General features: G+C 41.9%; 1 protein-coding gene across 1 annotated transcript in view; it reads right to left on the reverse strand.

The window, feature by feature from the left end:
* Positions 1-21950, reverse strand: part of dnah9l (dynein, axonemal, heavy polypeptide 9 like) — a 668659-nt gene that overhangs the window by 141357 nt on the left and 505352 nt on the right. The window contains exons 60-61 of the mRNA XM_070873660.1: positions 20753-20935; positions 9227-9328 (exon numbers count right to left, since the gene is read on the reverse strand). Of these exons, the coding sequence (XP_070729761.1) occupies positions 9227-9328; positions 20753-20935 (285 nt within the window). The remainder of the gene's footprint in view (positions 1-9226; positions 9329-20752; positions 20936-21950) is intronic.

Here is a 21950-nt window from a genome sequence, read left to right on the forward strand (position 1 = left end):
AAAAAATTTGTCAAGCTAACAGTAATTGAAGTTGCATTTTCAACATCTAAATAGTCAAAAAATTGTGACAAGATTATAAGGAATAGGAAAAGTCAGCAATAAAAAAGGTGTTAGCTATATTACTAGACTGATTCCGGAGATGAGAGGGTTACCTTATGATGATAGATTGAGCAGACTGGGTCTTTACTCGTTGGAGTTCAGAAGGATGAGGGGTGATCTTATAGAAACATTTAAAATAATGAAAGGGATAGACAAGATAGAGGCAGAGAGGTTGTTTCCACTGGTCGGGGAGACTAGAACTAGGGGGCACAGCCTCAAAATACGGGGGAGCCAATTTAAAACCGAGTTGAGAAGGAATTTCTTCTCCCAGAGGGTTGTGAATCTGTGGAATTCTCTGCCCAAGGATGGAGTTGAGGCTAGCTCATTGAATGTATTCAAATCACAGATAGATAGATTTTTAACCAATAAGGGAATTAAGGGTTACGGGGAGCAGGCGGGTAAGTGGAGCTGAGTCCACGGCCAGATCAGCCATGATCTTGTTGAATGGCAGAGCAGGCTCGAGGGGCTAGATGGCCTACTCCTGTTCCTAATTCTGATGTTCTTATGTTCTATGTCTAAGCATATCTGGGTTTATTGGAGTTCTAAAATATTTGTTTTTCTCGTGTGATTCATTGCTGATTTGGATGGAAAAGCTTTAAATACTTAACAGATGGTTCTATCCATTGTACTTTTTTACACTTTTACTTTTTAAAATTCTTTCTTAGCAACCTCCCCAAACCACAGTGACCTCCGTGATAAAGAGGATGCTCTTTTCCAACGTAGTGATATCCAAGGAAACCATCAATGATGGTGCTTCATGGTGCATTTCATGGGAGAAATGTAAAGGGAGATCTCTGCCAGCAAATTTCCTCCACTCTTCATCACAATCAGACTAAATTGGGCAAACCCATATACCTAGAGGTAATCCAAGTGTGACTGCGATGTAAACTTTGAGTCACCCAGTAGAAGGTGCAATGCTCTTCTAGCATTAGATATTGAGGAGGATTCTCCATTGGAATTGTGCAAGTTCCCCAATGTGATTTTGGAGGGTGAGCGTGATAAATGCTGGGAGAGGTGAGGAAGGGGGGCAGAGCTTTTAAAATTTTATGGCCTGTAGCAGTCTTTGGAACCAATCTCAGTGCACAAGACCTGTTGCAACCATTTTATTTTCTCTTCCCCTCCACCCAGACAGGGTCCACAACAGAGGCAAGAATCCAGCCAGAAACCTGCCTCAAATATGTCAATTACCCTGAACCCAGAAATTCGGCTCGAGTCATTGTCGTGCCATTGGGGTTGGTGGAACTCCCACCCGCCCAAGCCCGCTGTGAGATTCCACCAAAGTGGAAAATATTGCAATTCTATTTAACCTGGGACTAGAAAATTTCCAGACTCTTCGGCCCAGAATTTTTCAACATTTCTTTTTAAGCTTTCAATTCACACACTATGAAGTTGAGAGAAGTAATAATATTAGAATAATAAAGCAATGCAATGTCCGGGTAGCTTTATTACTGTATTATTAAATATGCACCAAAAATTAAAAACATAAATACAATTTTAAATGAAATGTTACTCCCCTTGTCTTTTCATTGAAAACATAGAAAAATAGGTGCAGGAATAAGCCATTTGGCCCTTCAAGCCTGTACCACCATTCAATAAGAACATGGCTGATCATTCACCTCAGTACCCCTTTCCTGTTTTCTCTCCATACCCCTTGATCCCTTTAGCCGTAAGGGCCATATCCAACTCCCTCTTGAATATATCTAACGAACTGGCATCACCAACTCTCTGCGGAAGAGAATTCCACAGATTAACAACTCTCTGAGTGAAGAAGTTGCTCCTCAGCTAGGTCCTAAATGGCTTACCTCTTATCTCTTACCTTAGACTCTGGCTCCTGGTTCTGGACTCCCCAACATCGGGAACATTCTTCCTGATCTAACCTGTCCAGTCCCATCAGAATTTTATATGTTTCTCTGAGATACCCTCTCATTCTTCTAAACGCCAGTGAATACAGGCCCAATCGATCCAGTCTCTCCTCATATGTCAGTCCTGCCATTCCGGGAATCAGTCTGGTGAACCTTCGCTGCACTCCCTCAATAGCAAGAACGTCCTTCCTCAGATTAGGAGACCAAAACTGAACACAATATTTCAGGTGAGGCCTCACCAAGGCTCTGTACAACTGCAGCAAGACTTCCCTGCTCCTATACTCAAATCCTCTAGCTATGAAGGCCAACATGCCATTTGCCTTTTTCACCGCCTGCTGCACCTGCATGCCAACCTTCAATGATTGATGTACCATGATACTAAGATCTCGTTGCAGCTCCCCTTTTCCTAATCTGCCACCATTCAGATAATATTCTGCCTTCATGTTTTTGCCACCAAAGTGGATAACCTCACATTTATCCACATTATACTGCATCTGCCATGCGTTTGCCCACTCATCTAACCTGTCCAAGTCACCCTGCAGCCTCTTAGCATCCTCCTCACAGCTCACACCGTCACCCAGCTTAGTGTCATCTGAAACTTGGAGATATTACTCCCAATTTCTTCATTAAAATCATTGATGAATATTGTAGCTCTTGTCCCAGCACTGAGCCCTGCGGCACCCCACTGGTCACTGCCTGCCATTCTGAAAAGGACCCGTTTATCCTGACTCTCTACTTCCTGTCTGCCAACCAGTTCTCTATCCACGTCAATACATTACCCCAATACCATGTGCTTTAATTTTGCACACCAATCTCTTGTTGGGGACCTTGTCAAAAGCCTTTTGAAAGTCCAAATACACCACATCCACTGGTTCTCCTTTGTCCACTCTACTAGTTACAGCCTCAAAAAATTCCAGAAGATTTGTCAAGCATGATTTCCCTTTCATAAATCCATGCTGACTTGGACCAATCCTGTCACTGCTTTCCAAATGCTCTGCTATTTCATCTTTAATAATTGATTCCAACATTTTCCCCACCACCGATGTCAGGCTAACCGGTCTATAATTCCCTGTTTTCTCTTTCCCTCCTTTTTAAAAAAGTGGTGTTACATTAGCTACCCTGCAGTCTATAGGAACTGATCCAGAGTCGATAGAATGTTGGAAAATAATCACCAATGCATCCACTATTTCTAGGGCCACTTCCTTAAGTACTCTGGGATGCAGACTATCAGGCCCTGGGGATTTATCGGCCTTCAATCCCATCAATTTCCCGAACACAATTTCCAGACGAATATGGATTTCCTTCAGCTCCTCCTTCTCGCTAGACCTTCGGTCCCCTAGTACATCTGGAAGGTTATTTGTGTCTTCCTTCATGAAGACAGAACCAAAGTATTTGTTCAATTGGTCTGCCATTTCTTTGTTCCTCATTATAAATACACCTGATTCTGACTGCAAGAGACCTACGTTTGTCTTCACTAATCTTTTTCTCTTCACATAGCTATAGAAGCTTTTGCAGTCAGTTTTTATGTTCCCTGCAAGCTTACTCTCATACTCTATTTTCCACCTCCTAATTAAACCCTTTGTCCTACTCTGCTGAATTCTAAATTTCTCCCAGTCCTCAGGTTTGCTGCTTTTTCTGGCCAATTTATATGCCTCTTCCTTGGATTTAACACTATCCCTAATTTACACACTTTCTTATCTGCGTCTTCTACATTTATTATTTTAACGTTACTTTTATGTTATTTCTAACTTGTGTGACCTATTCTAGTTTCTCTCTTATAACTTAATATCTATGCCTGCACAGTCCATTTTGGAACTGGGAGCAGCTTTGGAAAATTGGCATCAAGCATTACAGCAAAAATAATCTTATCTGCAGTACCAGGAACTAAATCATGCTCAAATGAGATAGCACAGCCACTGTGCTCATAAGTTAATGTTAACAGATGAAAAATGTACTATTTTTGAAAAAAATGATAGAAAGCATATAAACACATTGATTACAGGACAAGCTTTGAAATACATAGTTGATGAAACAGATTTCTGAATATTAAACTGAAAGCGCCACATAATACCAAAATAAAATGGTAGATCAGACACAGCTCACTAGGTGGTGGGGATAATCACATATTCACAACACATCATGGAATTACAAGAATTGGGATTGCATCCTCAATTCTCCACATGCCAATCTATCTATAACTGAGAAGAGGCAAGGCGATTTTCAACAGAAAAAATTGGAAACTATCACCCCAGAGTCCTTTCGTGTGCTTCTGTATGTAGGTTTATAAAGCATCTTTCATAGATCACCTGTACACCTTCTCTGATGTGTGACTTAAAAGGGCTGAGGAGGGGGAGAAAAGAAACTAAAAATGGAAGGTTAAAAGAAAAGTTGCTTTAATATGGCAGTTTTGAATGATATTAGTTTCTTACTCGGAAAGATTGCTATCACAAGATGATGCACTGAACTCCACTCTTCATTTCAGACACAGAATTCTTCAGCTGCAACAGAAGAAGTGACTGCAGTGACATAATATTAGTGGCTTAAACAATGTGTTATTGTGCCACTTCATAATTACCAGTATTAGTTGGTGAAATCTATCTTTAATATATTGTAAATTATTGAAAAACTTCATTTGTTTTCCAAATGTTTTTGTTTTACTGTGCAATTATGCACCGACTACAGGATTGTGTAATTTCACACTTTCTTTGTTTTGAAATAAGATTTAGTGATATCCAGTGAAAGTAGATCTAGGCAAAGATTTGGTATTCATAATATGAATTGTGCTTTTATTTTCCTCAAGTAGTTTTTCATAGGCATAAGCTATAGTTATTGAAGCATCTGCAGTACAATAGTCAGAAAATTGTGGCCTCGCCAGCTGGTTCTCAGGGCGCGATGCACCGAGAATCGGCTTTTACAATCTGTCAAAACAGATTCTCTGGTAAAATTATAATTTGAATGGAAAAAAATTGCCAAGTGCTGCAGTACAGATGGACCTGGGGGTCCTTGTGCATGAACCACAAAAAGTTAGTATGCAGGTACAGCAAGTAATCAGGAAGGCAAATGGAATGTTGGCCTTTATTACAAGGGGGATAGAAGATAAAAGCAGAGATGTCCTGCTACAACTATACAGGGTATTGGTGAGGCCACACCTAGAGTACTGCGTACAGTTTTGGTCTCCATATTTAAGGAAGGGTATACTTGCATTGGAGGCTGTTCAGAGAAGGTTCACTAGGTTGATTCTGGAGATGAGGGGGTTGACTTATGAAGATAGGTTGAGTAGGTTGGGCCGATACACATTGGAGTTCAGAAGAATGAGAGGTGATCTTATCGAAACATATATGAGGGGGCTAGACAAGTTGGATGCAGAGAGGATATTTCCATTCATAGAGGAAACTAAAACTAGGGAACCTAGTCTCAGAATAAGGGGTCGCCCATTTAAAACTGAGATGAGGAGGAATTTCTTCTCTGAGGGTTGTAAATCCATGGAATTCTCTGCGCCAGTGAGCTGTGGAGGCTGGATCATTGAATATATTTAAGGTGGATAGATTTTTGAGCGATAAGAAAATAAAGGGTTACGGGGAGCAGGCAGGGAAGTGGAGCTGAGCCCATGATCAGATCAGTCATGATGTTATTAAATGGTGGAGCAGGCTCGAGTGGCCAGGTGGCCTACTCCTGCTCCTATTTCTTATGTTCTCATGTTCTTATGTAAAAGCAGGCATATAGTTTATTTTTACCAGCATAACAATTTTAAAACATAGAAAAATTTAATTTAATCATTCATTTTTATATTAAAAACCCTGTCTATTAAGGCAAATTTACTTTTAACCCTAACACATTAAAAGATTTAAAAAGTGTATATTTTTCTAATACATTGAATTACATTTAATTTCAATTAATTTAAAATATTAAAATATTTAAAATATGTGAGGTATTTTTTTTTAATTTATTGTGCTGTGTTTCTTGTTTTAGGGGGGTTTCTCATTGATAGTAATGGGAGCACATACAAACAGAGTTCCCATTTTTATCAATGAGAATACTGCATAGTGATTGGGGTCCAGGCCCACGTGATTCCAGCAGATCCACATACGTTGCGCAGCGAATGAAGGCCTCAGACTGGAATCCTACGTTCCTCTGGGACCAACAGGTAGTTTTGTAGATTTTTTTCGGGTCAGAGGCGTTCGTACGAAGGAAGCCTCCCAACACAATTTTCGGCCCATTTTTTAAATCAAAATTTTGAGTAATTAAATACTTTCAGCTGTGGAACATGTACTTTTTCCATCAGTGTACACTATCCATAAGTAGTTATTTAAGCTCCCCATGATGAGTGGTATGCATACAAAATTGAATACATGCTAAAAAAACAAAGAATAGCTTTTTAAACTCATATTAATTTCAGATAAAAATCAACTGAAAATAAATCATGATTTATCAATGTTTTTGACATGGGGTGTTTACTGTAGTATTCAAAAGATATAACAAGGGTCAATCTACCTTTAACTAGATTTCACAGTAGTCAGTGTAGTAATTGGTTTTACTACATCTGTCATGTTTCAGCAGCAGGCAGAAGGGCAGAACTAGCTGCTGTGGGACAAAGGGTATGGCCTTGCCACCTGGCTCATGATGCCTCCTTGCATAACCCAGACAGAAGCTGAGCAGGATTACAATATGTAGCACATTGCGGCCCACCGCATAATAGAAAGGACCATTGGCATCTTGAAGCAGCGTTTCTGATGCCTGGACCATCACTTACAAAAAACTTTTAATTTGAGAACAGTTACAATGGCAAAGCAATAATAATACCAACAACAGCAGCAGCAAACAAAGGCTGCACCCATCTCTCCTCCACCTTATTCTAAGACCTCCCGCTGCACTTGGTTTTGGTGACTCTACCCCTGCCCGGTGGTCGTGGCGCAGTTTTTTTCGGTTGGTACCAAGCTTATTCTTTCGAGCATCTCGGGTAATGCGCACTTCTTGTTCTGGGGCATGGGCAGGTGGTAATGTGGAAGGCCTGGCTTGGGCCTCTTCAGAGGCTAGTCTGGGGATTGGAGTGGGAGTGGCAGTTGATTCCATCAATTGCCGCGGGGTCTGGGCGTGTTCCCTTATTGCAGTAGCTATCTCCAACATTCTCTCTCTCATGTGCCCCGACAGCATTTCAACTACCTCTGACATTACCTCCCTGATGTGCCCCACCAGCATCTCAACTACCTGCGACATTCCGTCCCTCATGTTCACCGACAGTGTATCAGCTACCTGTGACATTCCATTCCTAATGTGCCCGGACAGTGTTTCCATTTCTCACGAGAGTGTTGTTACTTCTCCTGACAGTCCCGATATCTCATGGTGTGCAGGAGTGATCGCGTAAGGTAAATGCTCTCCCCACTCATTGCCATCATCCGAACCACATTTATTGCATCCTGCATCTCAGGAGAGCGCTGTTGAGCTCTCCTTCCCCTCCTCACCCTGAGTGTGGCTCGCTGCACCCCACTAGGACCTGCAGCCTCAGATGGTGGGGCCCTGGGTGTAGCTCGCTGCATTCCACTGGGATGCGCAGCCTCGGACAGTGTGAAACCAGGAAATGTCCCAACACTTGCACCACTCAGGAAAGGGACTGGCACCTCAATGGGCGGCACCAGCACCTCCTCCAGAGTGAGTACAAGAGTGGGGGCTTGATCCTCCCCCTCCCCCCCATGCTCTTGGTCTGAAGGTCGGATTGGAAGATGTTCTCAGCTTCAGCATCTGAATCTGCCTTCTTCTGCATCGGCTTCAGCCTCATCAAGGTTGGCCTCAAGCTCTGCAAAATATAACAGAACAGATAAATAGTTAGCAGCAGAAGAGGGGCAGGGTGGCATGAGTAGGCTCACACAGCACAGGCAGCAGGCTGATTTGAAGGACCATGATGATTGATAGCACATTGCATTAACTGAAGTGTAGCTGAAGAAGACATCCCCTTTGATCAGCCATGATCGTATTGAATGGTGGTGCTGGCTCGAAGGGCTGAATGGCTTACTCCTGCACCTATTTTCTATGTTTCTATGTTTCTAACCGTGATGTACTAAACATTTAGCAAAGCCAGACTGTGGAATTTGTAGGACTTATCTTCTCCCTCGAGTGTGGGCCCAGCTTGTGCAGTACTGATTGCTTTTCTCCAGGACCCATCAAAGCAGCAACCCTCTCTTCCACAGGTGCCAGTGGGTGCAGATTTGCCGGGCCTCCTTCTGTTAGAGTTCTCTTTCTTTTGTTGTGGGCCACCTTCCTCTGCAAAGATGAAAATATAACGTTTTAGAGACGGTGTTTTTCTGCTGGGTGGAACATTCTGAATTCCAGTAAATAAATGAAAATATTACTTATACCAACTGCTTGACCAAGATCCTGCTATTTCTTTTTGCATTGGCCTCTGGACCTCGGGATGGTCACCATTGCACAGTAATCTTGTGAAAGTTGGTTGCAGTGTTTCTTCATTTCTTTTGGTGAAACTTTTATTTGACCTCTGCTGGTGTCCAGCTCATGCCATCTGGCCTCAATTACAGTAGCCAGGGTCTCCACTTCGTCCTGAGAGAAATTCTTGGTCCTTGAACTGTGTTGCATATTGCAGCTCCGATTTTTTTCCACTCAGAATAAAAGTTCTCACACACAACTTAAAAAATGGCTGAATGCAGACCAGGAGGTCTACTGGGCATGCGCACCCATACCAATCACGTAGAAAATGTCATTTTTTCCCCCGCGCATGCGCAGAAGGGGGTGTCCTCCTTTTCTCGGTGCAGACCTTAGGCTCCACCCCCTCAAAGCTAAAGGACAGGCTGCGCGATGCCAATTTCAAAAATTACAACGGGGAAACTTAAAAAATTTTCTTTTGGCATAGTCGGGCCCCCCAAAAAGGGTTTAACTCTTCAAATATGCCAAAAAACAGCATGGGGGGAAATTGAGTTCCATATGGTTTCAGAGTTGCTACTTCAGATGACTTGATAACTAACTTAACCTCTGCTCTTGTGTTATATATTGCATATTATCCACATATAGAGAATATGAAGATTAAGGAACAAACATCAGAATTACTTAACAATTGTTACTTTGGTGAATTTGTCTGGCTGCAACTGTTAAAATAGAGATTTGTTCATCAATTTGACACCACAATTATATCAGTTACCTGATGTATCTTAACTCATAAGAAGTTAATTAACAGTGCTTAGTAAAGACTTTTAACAAGAGTTCTTTTCAATAAAAGCAAATATATTTCACAGAGGTGAAGTACAATTTATAATACTTACTGCAAGCTTTTTTCGAATGACCTCCAGTTTCTCTGCAGCAGCAGCTAAGTCAGAATTGGCTTGCACAAGTGCTTTACGTTTGAGTTCCACTTCACAGTAAACCTGTTAGCATACAAGTATAATCAGCATTAACGTTATTCAATTTATACTAGTGTAGGTGAGCATAGAATGGGGGTAAAGTGAAAAGATTTATTTGAAATATATATAAAAAAACAGTAATAAGTGAGTTACAAAGCTTTAAAGAAGTACATTGACTACAAATACTGTACACATATTCCACTTTCTCTGCATCACTAATCTCTCCCACCTGTCCCTTACATACATGCTATCCTGTGCTTTTTCCAAGCATGAGATGTTCTGGCATGCAGATAGCATCATGAATACTACCTATAATACTCCTTTATTTACCCTGTTAATGCGGGGTAAGATTTTTCTCCCCTCTTCTCCCTCCTCTATGCTTCATTTTAAACATAGCAAATTCACCTTCAAAGGGCAGCTAAATGTGAATGACAGTGAATCCAGATTTTGAATTCAGCTCTCCTCCTTTAGCAACCAGTCCTTTTATGCTGTTGCTACTGTGTGATTATCATACCACTAATATTTCTGCAACCTTCTTTCAACATGTTTCTGCATGCATACACAATGTTTTTGGGAGTCAGAGAGTTCAGGAAGTTCCAAGTAAAATCAATACCAATTCAAGAAAGAGGTTGACAATATAGAGAAACCATCATTACATTTCTGCATACAATAGATATTTAAAAGATGTGTGCATACAGTACAAGAACTGGCAAGGAAGTTACAATGAACCTGTATAAAACACTGGTTCGGCCTTAACTGGAGTATTGTGTCCATTTTAGGAAGGATGTGAAGGTCTCAGAGAGGGTGCAGAAACGACTTACAAGAATGGGTCCAGGGATGAGCGACTTCAACTACGTGGACAGACGGTAGAAGTTGGGGTTGTTCTCCTCAGAGCAGAGAAGTTTGAGAGGTGAGTTGATAGAGGTGTTCAAAATCATGAGGGGTCTGGGCAGAGTAGATAGAGAGAAACTGTTCCCAGTGGCAGAAGGGTCAAGAACCAGAGAACACAGATTTAAGGTGATTGACAGAAGAACCAAAGCCAACATAAGAAAAAACTTTTTTACCCAGCGAGTGGTTAGGATTTGGTTTGCACTGCCTGAAAGTAGAGGCAGATTTAATTGTGGCTTTCAAAAGGGAATTGGATAAGTACTTGAAGGAAAACATTTGCAGGGCTACGGGGAAAGAGTGGGGGAGTGGGACTAGCTGAAGTGCTCTTGCAGAGAGCCGGCACGGGCTTGATAGGCCAAATGGCCTCCTTCTGTGCTGTAACCATTCTCTGATTTTAACACATATCTGTTTCATTATGTTTTTTTAAACATGTGCAAGTATCAAAAAAATAAGTTGTACTACGTGATTGATCACAAATGTTGGAATCCGAAAATGCTGTTACAAGCCAACCTTGTAAAGGAACACTCAAACTGCAACCAAACATTAAACCAGGTTAATACTTACATACATCTTTTGGAAATGACATCGTGACAGGCATGTAGATAGAGAAAAGGTAACAAAAAATAGTGAAAATGCATCACAACAATGAAAAATTATTCTGTGGAAAAAACATTAATTATCCTGTGGTAAGATGAATTAGCCACTCATCATTAATGAGAATGTACATTTTATGTAAGTTTTAAGTCCATCTATGATAGATGTGCTACTACTGGCAAAATACATCATGATAACACTCAAGTCAGCAGTGAAATGTTCAGTTGACATATGTTCTCTTGCAAAGCATTCAACCATACCTAAAACAAGTACTTTTGATTGGTTAAAAAGATATATTTCAAATATTACTCTAATACGCCTTTTGCTGGTCAATATGGCTTATAAGTGAAAATATTTACAAATCACTATAGTTCATTGTATTTCTTCCACCCATTGAAGTCCAGTGGCAAGTTCTTTAAATAAAGCTGTCAAAGGATAAGGGAAATGTGACCGAAACAGACTTTTATTAACAGGAATATAAAAACTATTTGGAAGCACTTTTAAAAATATAACATATCAAAACTAATCTTAGCAGTTCCTTTATTTCATAGAAAATAAATCCTAACTCTAAATTTTAATGACTCACATTCCACCTAATCTGACACTTGTATTGATTCCAAAATTACATTGTTTCACTGGTCTTAATTGAACAGATATGGAGTAATACTCTGCTAATGGTTGTTTCAAAGCACTTTTTAATGCATTTGAGAGTAAATGTGTGTTCAAGTTGAAGGATATTAGTGCTGTGAATGAAACACATTTTTATCATCCTATATCAGTATCAGGCATTCTCATCTCACATATGTTACAGGGACAAAGTTTTCTTTACCCTTAATTCCAATTAGAAAAGCATCAATATGAATTTCCATTGTCCACACCAGCCATCCTCACAGGAACACAGGAACAGGATTAGGCCATTCAACCTTCAAGCCTGTTCTGCCATTCAATTAGATCATGGCTGATCTGTACCTCAACTCAATTTACCTGCCTTTGATCTATATCCCTTATCTTTACCTAACAAAAATCTAGCGATCTTAGTCTTGAAAATTTCAATTGACCCAAGAGTCTCGGGGGAGAAAGTTAAGCATTTCCACTCCTTTGTCTTCAAAATTTAATCCTTAAAGCCACAGTATAATGCTGGTTACTCTGCACTGTACCCCCTCTAAGGCTAGTATATCCTTCCTGAGAGGGTATACAAAACTGATGGAGTCTGATCAAGATTCTATGCAACTGAAACATAACTTCCTCCCATTTGTATTCCAGTCCCCATAAGATAAAGGTCAATGTTCCATTATTCTTTTTGATTACTTTTTCTGTGCACTAGCTTTTAGTGATGTGTGTACCTGGCCACCCAAATCCCTTTGCTCCACCACAGTTCATAGGGCCCGATATTGGTAGCCTTACCGCCCATTGCCACCGCCGAGTTTTGCCTCGGGTTTCCTCTCTCTCCCAGTTTCCACTTGGGCTGGAGTGGGCGGGAGGGGAGTACTGCCGTGAACTGCCCGCTGACGCCCTCTGGCAGCCAAGCAGCACAAGTGGCCTCCTGCCAGCCGAGATGCCAGATTGGTGCGGGCGGGAGTCAGCGCCAGCAGGGGGTAGGACTGCTGCGTGGAGGCAGGTCTAACCCCAACGGTAGGTATGAAGAATGGCAAAAATAGATTAGTGAACATATTTAAAATTTTATTTTCATAGCGACTTACCTGGATGGGGTCCCCTGAAAATGTTCCGTTGTTTTTTTTCTTTTTGTAATGCTTTTTATTTTCAACTCTTCCACCCTCCCTGGGTCCGACTCCATCCTCAGCGGTACTTGGGCAATAAGAGCCTTTGCCACCAAGATTGAGAGCTCCCGCCTGCTGCCGTGCAGATTGACGGCGTAATCCATTATTTTGCCGGCAGTCGGTACCGCCACCTCTTTTAGAGGAATCTTCCTGGCAAAGTACCGCCCAGTCTCTCGGCAGTACTTTGAGCGGGCCTTGGCTATCATCAATTTCGGGCCCATAATCTTTAGCCATTAAGAAAATATACTGATTTGTCTTTCTTGGATCCAAAGTGGATGGCCTGGCACTTCCTCACATTGACCATCAACCTCAGTTTTGCACACCCTCTTAATTCATCTATGTCCCTTTGTAACTTCCTGCTCCTATCAATATAACTTTCTGTACCTCCTAACTTAGTATCTACAAACTTGGATATACAATTCTCTATTCCTTCATCCAAGTCATTAATATATATGGTGAAAAGCTGAAACCTTAATATAGATCCCTGGGGAACACCACTCGTCACATCCTGCCATCAGAATAAAGTCCCTTTATTCCTACTCTATACCTCCTACCTCCTAATCAATTATCAACACATGTCACAAGGTTACCTCCAATTCCATGCATTCCAATAATCTTTGCTAATAATCTTTTGTGTGGAACCTTAACAAATGCCTTCAGAAGTCCATTTAGACAACATCTTATATCCACCTTGTTAGTGACCTTCCCAAAAAGGTCAACTAGACATAAAATAAAAACAGAAAATGCTGAAAATACTCAGCAGCAATGTTCCCTTTAAGCTGCATAGCCGCTCAACGCTCTGCAGCCAGTGAGACGGCTTTTAAATACAAAACCGTGCATGCGCTAAATTTTGAATGACCTGCAGAGGCTGTTAAATTAGAGGAAACATTGCTCAGTAGGTCAGGCAGCATCTGTGGATAGAGAAACAGAGTTAATGTTTCAAGTCGATGACCTTTCATTGGAAAGGTTCCTCTGTTACTCACTTCACAGATGCTGCCTGACCTGCTGCGTATTTCCAGCAATTTCTATTTTTAGTCAGACATGACCAACACTTACAAATTCTGTCTGACTCTCGTTGATCCACTCATACTTGTCACTCTTTTCCTGATGATAGATTCCAGTAACTTTCCCACAACTAATATTAAACTGATGTATTTGTATATTCCTGGTTGCTCCCTCTCTCCTATCTTAAATAATGGGATGATATTTGCAATTTTCTAATCCAAAGACACAATTCCAAAATCTAAAGAGCTTTGGTAAATTATGACTAACATACCTGCTATTTCTCCACCCGTATCTTTTAATACCCTAGAATGGAAACGATCAAGTCCTGTAGATTTGTCTACCTAGGTCACATTATTTACTACATTACCATGTTTTAAACTTATATTAAATCCACTAGGTTCCTTTCTTTGATGTATTTTTAAGTAAACTTGTTTCCAACATTCTACTGACTCTGGATCAGTTGCTATAGACTGGAGAGTAGCTAATGTAACACCACTTTTTAAAAAAGGAGTTCGAGAGAAAACAGGGAATAATAGACCAGTTAGCCTGATATCGATGGTGGAGAAAATGTTGGAATCAATTATTAAAGATGAAATAGCAGTACATTTGGAAAGCAGTGACAGGATCGGTCCAAGTCAGCATGGATTTATGAAAGGGAAATCATGCTTGACAAATCTTCCAGAAATTTTTGAGGATGTAACTATTGGAGTGGACAAGGGAGAACCAGTGGATGTGGTGTATTTGGACTTTCAAAAGGCTTTTGACAAGGTCCCAAACAAGAGATTAGTGTGCAAAATTAAAGCACACGGTATTGGGGGTAATGTATTGACGTGGATAGAGAACTGGTTGGCAGATAGGAAGCAGAGAGTTGGAATAAACGGGTCCTTTTCAGAATGGCAGGCAGTGACCAGTGGGGTGCCGCAGGGTTCAGTGCTGGACACCAGCTATTTACAATATACATCAATGATTTAGATGAAGGAATTGAATGTAATATCTCCAAGTTTGCAGATGACACTAAGCTGGGTGGCAGTGTGAGCTATGAGGAGGATGCTAAGAGGCTGAAAAGTGACTTGAAACATTTTTGATGAGTGAGCAAATGCATGGCAGATGCAGTATAATGTGAATAAATGTGAGGTTATCCACTTTGGTGGCAAAAACAGGAAGACAGATTATTATCTGAATGGTGACAGATTAGGAAAAGGGGAGGTGCAATGGGACCTGGAAGTCATGGTACATCAGTCATTGAAGTTTGGCATGCAGGTACAGCAGGCGGTGAAGGCGGCAAATGGCATGTTGGCCTTCATAGCTAGAGGATTTGAGTATAGGAGCAGGAAGGTCTTACTGCAGTTGTACAGGGCCTTGGTGAAGCCACACCTAGAATATTGTGTTCAATTTTGATCTCCTAATCTAAGGAAGGACGTTCTTGCTATTGAGGGAGTGCAGCGAAGGTTCACCAGACCGATTTCCAGGATGGCAGGACTGACATATGAGGAGAGGCTGGATCAACTGGGCTTGTATCCACTGGAGTTTAGAAGAATGAGAGGGGATCTCAGAAACATATAAAATTCTGATGGGATTGGACAGGTTAGAGGCAGGAAGAATGTTCCCGTTGCTGGGGAATTCCAGAACCAGGGGTCACAGTTTAAGAATAAGGGGTAAGCCATTTAGGACCGAGATGAGGAGAAACTTCTTCACTCAGAGAGTCATTAACCTGTGGCGTTCTCTACCGCAGAAAGTTGTTGAGGCCAGTTCGTTAGATATATTCAAAAGGGAGTTAGATATGGCCCTTACGCCAAAGGGATCAAAGGTATGGAGAGAAATTAGGAAAGGGGTACTGAGGTGGAATGATCTGCCAATATTTTGCTGATATGGCCTGCTCCTGCACCTAATTTCTATGTTTCTATGCTCGCTTCCTCCACTAACAAGTCTGCCATTTCATTATTATCCATTCTAGCATCACCTGCATCTGTCTTTAATGTGCCCACATTCTCCCTTACCAATCTCTTTCTCTTAATATAGTTCTAAAAACAGTTATTGTTAGCTTTTACTTAATTCAAGCTTTTGTGCATAGTTGTTTTGCATCTCATTACTTTCTTTGTACGTCATTGTTTGTTTATAGCTGTCTCAATCCACTGGATTTCCACTTTTCCTTGCATTTATGCAAGACCTGATATATCTAAAACCATTGTGGCAGCTCCTTATGATACTTTTGTTCTTCAAATGTTCACACAGCATCTCCTAAAAGTCCCTCAAGCACTTTTCCCTCGATGAAAGTTAACCTAACCAGCCTGTAATTATTAGGTTCATATCATACTCCTTTCTGGAATATTGGAGCTACGTTTGCCATCCTCCAGCCCTCAGGTACTTCTCCAGTGTTTATGAACTGTGTCTAGCAACATGAAATTTGCTGAGTAGGAGTTGTTGCTTCTATATAGCACCTTTCATGAACTCAGGATGTCCCTAGCAATTTACGGCCAATGAAGTGCTTTTGAAGTGTAATTACTGTTGTAATATAGGGAAATACAGCAGCTAATCGGCGCACAGCAAGGTCCAACAAATAGAAATGAGATAGTGACCAGATAATCTGTTTTAATGATGTTAGTTGAGGGATAACTATTGGCCAGGGTTCTTCTTCAAAATAGTGCCATGGGAACTTTTATGTCCACCTGAAAGGGCAGACAGGGTCTCAGTTTAATGTCTCATCTGAAAGATGGGACTTCTGATAGTGCAGCACTCATTCAGAATTGCACAGACGTCTCTGGATAGGATTGTTAACCAGACAATGTTAGCAACTGCATCATTCCAATTCGGCATATCAATTCAGAGCATCAGGCTCAGCTTCTTTAAACCACTATCACATTAATTTCATCAATTGTCATAAATATAAAAGTTCAACAAAAATAGACAATAATAAGACAATAGGACAACATTAATTTGAATTCTGTGTTAATGATATTAACAGACACACTGTTGGTGAAACAAGGGCCCAGAATTTGCGGTAGGAATAAGGGTGAAGCTATCAGCACTCAACGTTATGAAGGAGTAGATCAGACAGCAACTTCCACAATCTGCACATGCACAGTTAAATGCGGAAATCAGGCTCTCAGCTTCGCTATACCAGTACCTCACCGAGAGACTTATTTGCAGCCACTTAACAATGCTTTTCCCTAGATTTTTGAATTTGATAGGTTACCCACCGGTTTCCCGCTGTGCCGAGACATCGTCTGTGAAGCTGAGGTGGCCATTGAATCAGCTGTTGAGTTGAATGCTGCAAATGTCAAGTCAAAGATTCCAGCTGATTGAGAAATGTTCCCTTAACCACTAACTTCTCTAAACTGCATTTCAACTATAGATTCAGAAAGCTGCAAGGCTTTACATACGTCTCCATCCAGTCTGACCTCATTACCTCTCACACCATTGACAGATTGCTTCTGTCATCTCTACTTCATCTGCTATCTATTCCATCAGCATAGGTGCACTTTATACTCTCTCACCTTGGTCCTCAGAATCTGAGCATGAGCGGCCCCAACACCAGCATCACCAGGCACACCAGCAGCACCAACAACACCAACCTTCTCCGCATTCACCTGATGCTGCAGAGGGCATCAGCACCCAGCCACATTGCTGCCGGGGATGCCCTCATCATGGCCACATTGACTTCACTTAATGCTGCACACCCTGGCTGCCACATGATGCGCCAGGTTGGCATCACCCCACACCAACAATATAACGCATCTCTACAATGCCCAAGCCCAGTCCTTTCACACTCATCAGCATTGCAGGGTGTACTCTTATGTCTCACCATTCACTGCAACTCACTAACCCACTTCCAAAGGTGCTCACAAATCTGTCCAAGAATGCAAAGTGTTCAAAATAAAGATTTCAATGTTTGACAGCACATTAACAGAAACTTCACATGAACATTGGGTAAAACACACAAGTGCCTACCCTTCTGTGTTGTTAGTTAGTATGATTGGACTAGGATGAGGATGAGTGTGAGGGGTGGCTAGTGAGATGGGGAAATGATAATGTAGATAGAGAGGGATGGGTGGAGGTGCAAGGTAAGTTGGTATGAGTGAGGATGTGAAGGATTAGAGTAGGGAAGGCAGAGTGATGGCACAGCAAGATTAGGTTGAGTGGCTTTGCAGTAACATTTCGTGATCTACTGAGATCATTGAAAAGTTGGCGCCACTGCAGCCTGGTCCTCCTGACGACATCCCTGCTTGTGCCCTCTTGTACAATGTGCAACCAGGCTGCGTTGGTCTCTTGGGGTGGTCTCTTCCACCCACTGGAATGGAAGAGAACCTTCCTGCATGCTGTGACTCCCTCCATAAGCATATGGAGGGAATCATGTGAGAGCCTGGGTGCAGCCCTGCACCTCTGTGCAGTGGTTGTCAGTGTTTGTAGCACTTCAATTCTGTAGAATACTGACAGCGCAAATGTCAAAGTAAATTTGCGCATGGGTCCTTTAAGGAAACTGGCTGATGAAGCGTTATCAAATGACATAATCAGGCCCGTTTCCTTCAATTGGCCAGGAAACTTGCAGGGTGGGCTTAACAAGCCCAATCAGGGGAAAGTCATGTTGGAGGCCGGGATGAAGACACAGTGGGATTGGGACCCACCACCGACATCGCCCGTCTTCGTGTCTCAGTAAGGATTCTTCAATCTGATTGGTTGAGTAGACATGTGGTTGCTTTTCCTGTTCACACAGGTCCCAGATTCCCAGTAGAGGGCACTGCATCGAGACTCTGCCTTCGACTTGAGTGTTCTCGACTCCATCCCGCAGCATGCTACTCGCCACCATCTCAGTAAAGACTGAAAAGGGTAGGCACTTGTGTGTTTTACCCAACACTGCACAAGGTAGAAAAAGCCATAAGACAGCTTAAGAACAACAAGGCTTTGGGAGCGGATGGAATCCCTGCTGAAGCATTGAAGTATGGCGGAAAGGCACTACTGTCGCGAATACATGACCTCATCTCTCTCATCTGGAGGGAGGAGAGGCTGCCGGGAGATCTGAGAGATGCAGTGATCGTGACTATCTTTAAAAAAGGGGACTAGTCCGACTGCGGCAACTACAGAGGAATCTCCCTGTTATCAGCCACTGGGAAAGTTGTCGCTAGAATCCTCCTCAACCGTCTTCTCCCTGTGGCCGAGGAGCTCCTCCCGGAGTCACAGTGCGGGTTTCATCCCCTATGGGGCACAACGGAAATGATTTTTGCAACGCAACAGCTGCAGGAAAAATGCAGGGAACACCACCAACCCTTATACATGGCCTTCTTCGACCTTACAAAGGCCTTTGACACTGTCAACTGCGAGGGTCTATGGAGCGTCCTCCATTTCGGATGCCCCCAAAAGTTCGTCACTATCCTCCGCCTGCTCCATGACGACATGCAGGCCATGATCCTTACCAACGGATCCATTACAGACACAATCCACATCCGGACCGGGGTCAAACAGGACTGCGTCATCGCCCCAACCCTTTTCTCAATCTTCCTCGCTGCCATGCTCCACCTCACAGTTAACAAGCTTCCCGCCTTATACTAAATATCCGTAAGACAAAGGTCTTCCACCAGCCTGTCCTTGCCGCTCAGCACTGCTCCCACAGTCATCAAGATGCACGGCACAACCCTGGACAACGTGGACCATTTCCCATACCTCTCGAGCTGCTTATCAACAAGAGCAGACATTGAAGACGAGATTTAACACCGCCTCCAGTGCAGCCTTCAGCCGCCGAGGAAAAGAGTGTTTGAAGACCAGGTCCTCAAATCTGCCACCAAGCTCATGGTCTACAGGGTTGTAGTAATACCCGCCCTCCTGCATGGTTCAGAAACATGGACCATGTACAGTAGACACCTCAAGTCGCTGGAGAAATGCCACCAACAATGTCTCCGCAAGATCCTACAAATCCCCTGGGAGGACAGACGCACCAATATTAGCGTCCTCAACCAGGCCAACATCCCCAGCATTGAAGCACTGACCAGACTTGATCAGCTCCGCTGGGCAGGCCACATAGTTCGCATGGCAGACACGAGACTCCCAAAGCAAGCGCTCTACTCAGAATTCCTCACGGCAAACGAGCCAAAGGTGGGCAGCAGAAATGTTACAAGGAAACCCTCAAAGCCTCCCTGATAAAGTGCAACATCCCCATTGACACCTGGGAGACCATGGCCAAAGACCGCTCTAAGTGGAGGAAGTGCATCCGGGAGGGCGCTGAGCACCTCGAGTCTTGTCACCGAGAGCCTGCAGAAATCAAGCGCAGGCAGCGGAAAGAGCGTGCGGCAAATCAGTCCCACCCACCCCTTCCCTCAACGACTATCTGCCCCACCTGTGACAGAGACTGTGGTTCTTATATTGGATTGTACAACCACCTAAGAACTCATGTTAAGAGTGGAAGCAAGTCTTTCTCGATTCTGAGGGACTGTCTATGATGATGATGTATCAGATTCCCGATTACCATAAATTGCCGTGCAAAAGGCCATGAAATGTCTTTAGGCAGCGTAAGCATAATGAACGCAGAGAACCGTTCAATCACTGCGACCATAAAATCCGGGTCAATCGCTTTTTAAGGTGCTTATTTTATGTTATTGAGGTGGCATATATATTTTCTATCCATATACTTTTGCAGAATCTGTAATTATTTCTTTCTTGATTAAACATTTTTTAGTGTTTCCAATTATGAGTTTATTGCCACCGGACAGAATAAATTGGAGTTGGTGTTTACTTCAGTAACACTGACAAAACTCAGCAAATCTAAGAATAACAAACTAGAAAGCACTGTGACATGGCTCTAATAAACTTTAAATGACATTGTCTTCCATCTGGATTCTCCCCTTAGCTCACCCTATATAAAGACGTGTTTTCAGATGTAAATATCGGAATTCAGAGTAAAAAGGTGGAGAGCAAGTCATCAGTACAACAACTGTTAGTCATTCAGCCATAAAAGCAGTTGTGAACACTGAAATATTGAAGTAACAGACTAGGTCCCATTGGATAAGGAGGAGACGCTGACAGGTGAGGGATACATGGAAACTCTGGAGCTATTATTTCAAGAAAAAAGTTATTCTGAAAATAACCATGAAATTTGATTCAGGAAAAACCTCAGAGCCAACAAAAAACTTGATAAAACACAGATTTTGGTACAAACTAAAAGTTGGCAAAAAAATAAAGTTTTCAAGATCCTTACCTCATGGAATTTAATAACATTTATAACCCAAGCACAGAGTCCAGCAGCAACTGATGACTTTGTTCGCACAAAGTCTGGATTGAATTCAGGATCTCTAAGATATTCTTCCTTTATAGTTTTGATAGTGGCTTCAGGGATATGTTCTTTATCAAAGTTAATAATAGCCTGTAGGAAATCATCCACCTGAGACAAAATTTAAAACCAAGTCAGATGAATGGCATATAAGTAACTTTACCTTCCCTGTCCTCTGCCCTCAAGCACATGCACAAATAATAAACAAAGCAAGAGAAATAAGCATATGTTATCTGAAAGTTATAACAATATTTTAACATGGCGAAGCACTTTTAAGTTTGCCTTCACTATTAGCCGCTTTACGACATCGCAATCTATTATTGTTAGGTTCGCAGCAAATAAGGTTGTCATTGTACGACCCGCTTGTCAATACAAGTACTCATCAATGCAAAAATGGCAGAATAAGTCAGATCTGATATCTGACTCCTGACTGCATTGAGACAAGAGTCATGAAACCACAGCCTGCATGATTCTGGTACAAGACCACATATTACAGTGTCCAGGGGTTCTCCCTGAGAACTTTATAAACTTATTTATGGCCGTTTTATTGCTGTAAACAAAGTAATGCTCTTATCATGCTCTCCCAACATTACAAAAAAGCCATCTGGTGAGTAGAGCTTGTTGACTATGTCTTAAACATAAATGGCAAGGACCCTTTGTCACGTAGTTCAGTGCAATCCATAGTGAGGTGCAGCCAACAGTGTGACTTGGTTTTTCAACTGTACATCAAACTCTTGAGATACTGGCTGAGGCTAGTATCTGCAGTACAAATGTAGCTTAAAATTGCGAGACAAAAACAATACATTTTATTTGCGGAAATTTCGATTTTGATTTTAGGATGTCTGTTTTTGTTTTAGTTTCTTTTAGTTATAGGGACATGAGACAAAGTCATGCTGTGTATTTCACTGTTTCAGGGCTATAGTACTGATGTTTACTCTACCTAATAAGGTTGGATCAAAAATAATTATTGTTAATGATGGGAATGAGTAATTACAATAAAAAATGATTGCAGATGTGTTTCAAAACCTTGCCCCGGGGATAAGCATACAGAACTACATTGTTCGACAGAATTGTAAATCAAATTGATTAAATTAAAATACAATAAGTTTGCTTTTTTTAAAAAACT

Source organism: Pristiophorus japonicus, chromosome 3 (genome assembly GCF_044704955.1).
Source record: "Pristiophorus japonicus isolate sPriJap1 chromosome 3, sPriJap1.hap1, whole genome shotgun sequence".
Classification (NCBI taxonomy): domain Eukaryota; kingdom Metazoa; phylum Chordata; class Chondrichthyes; family Pristiophoridae; genus Pristiophorus; species Pristiophorus japonicus.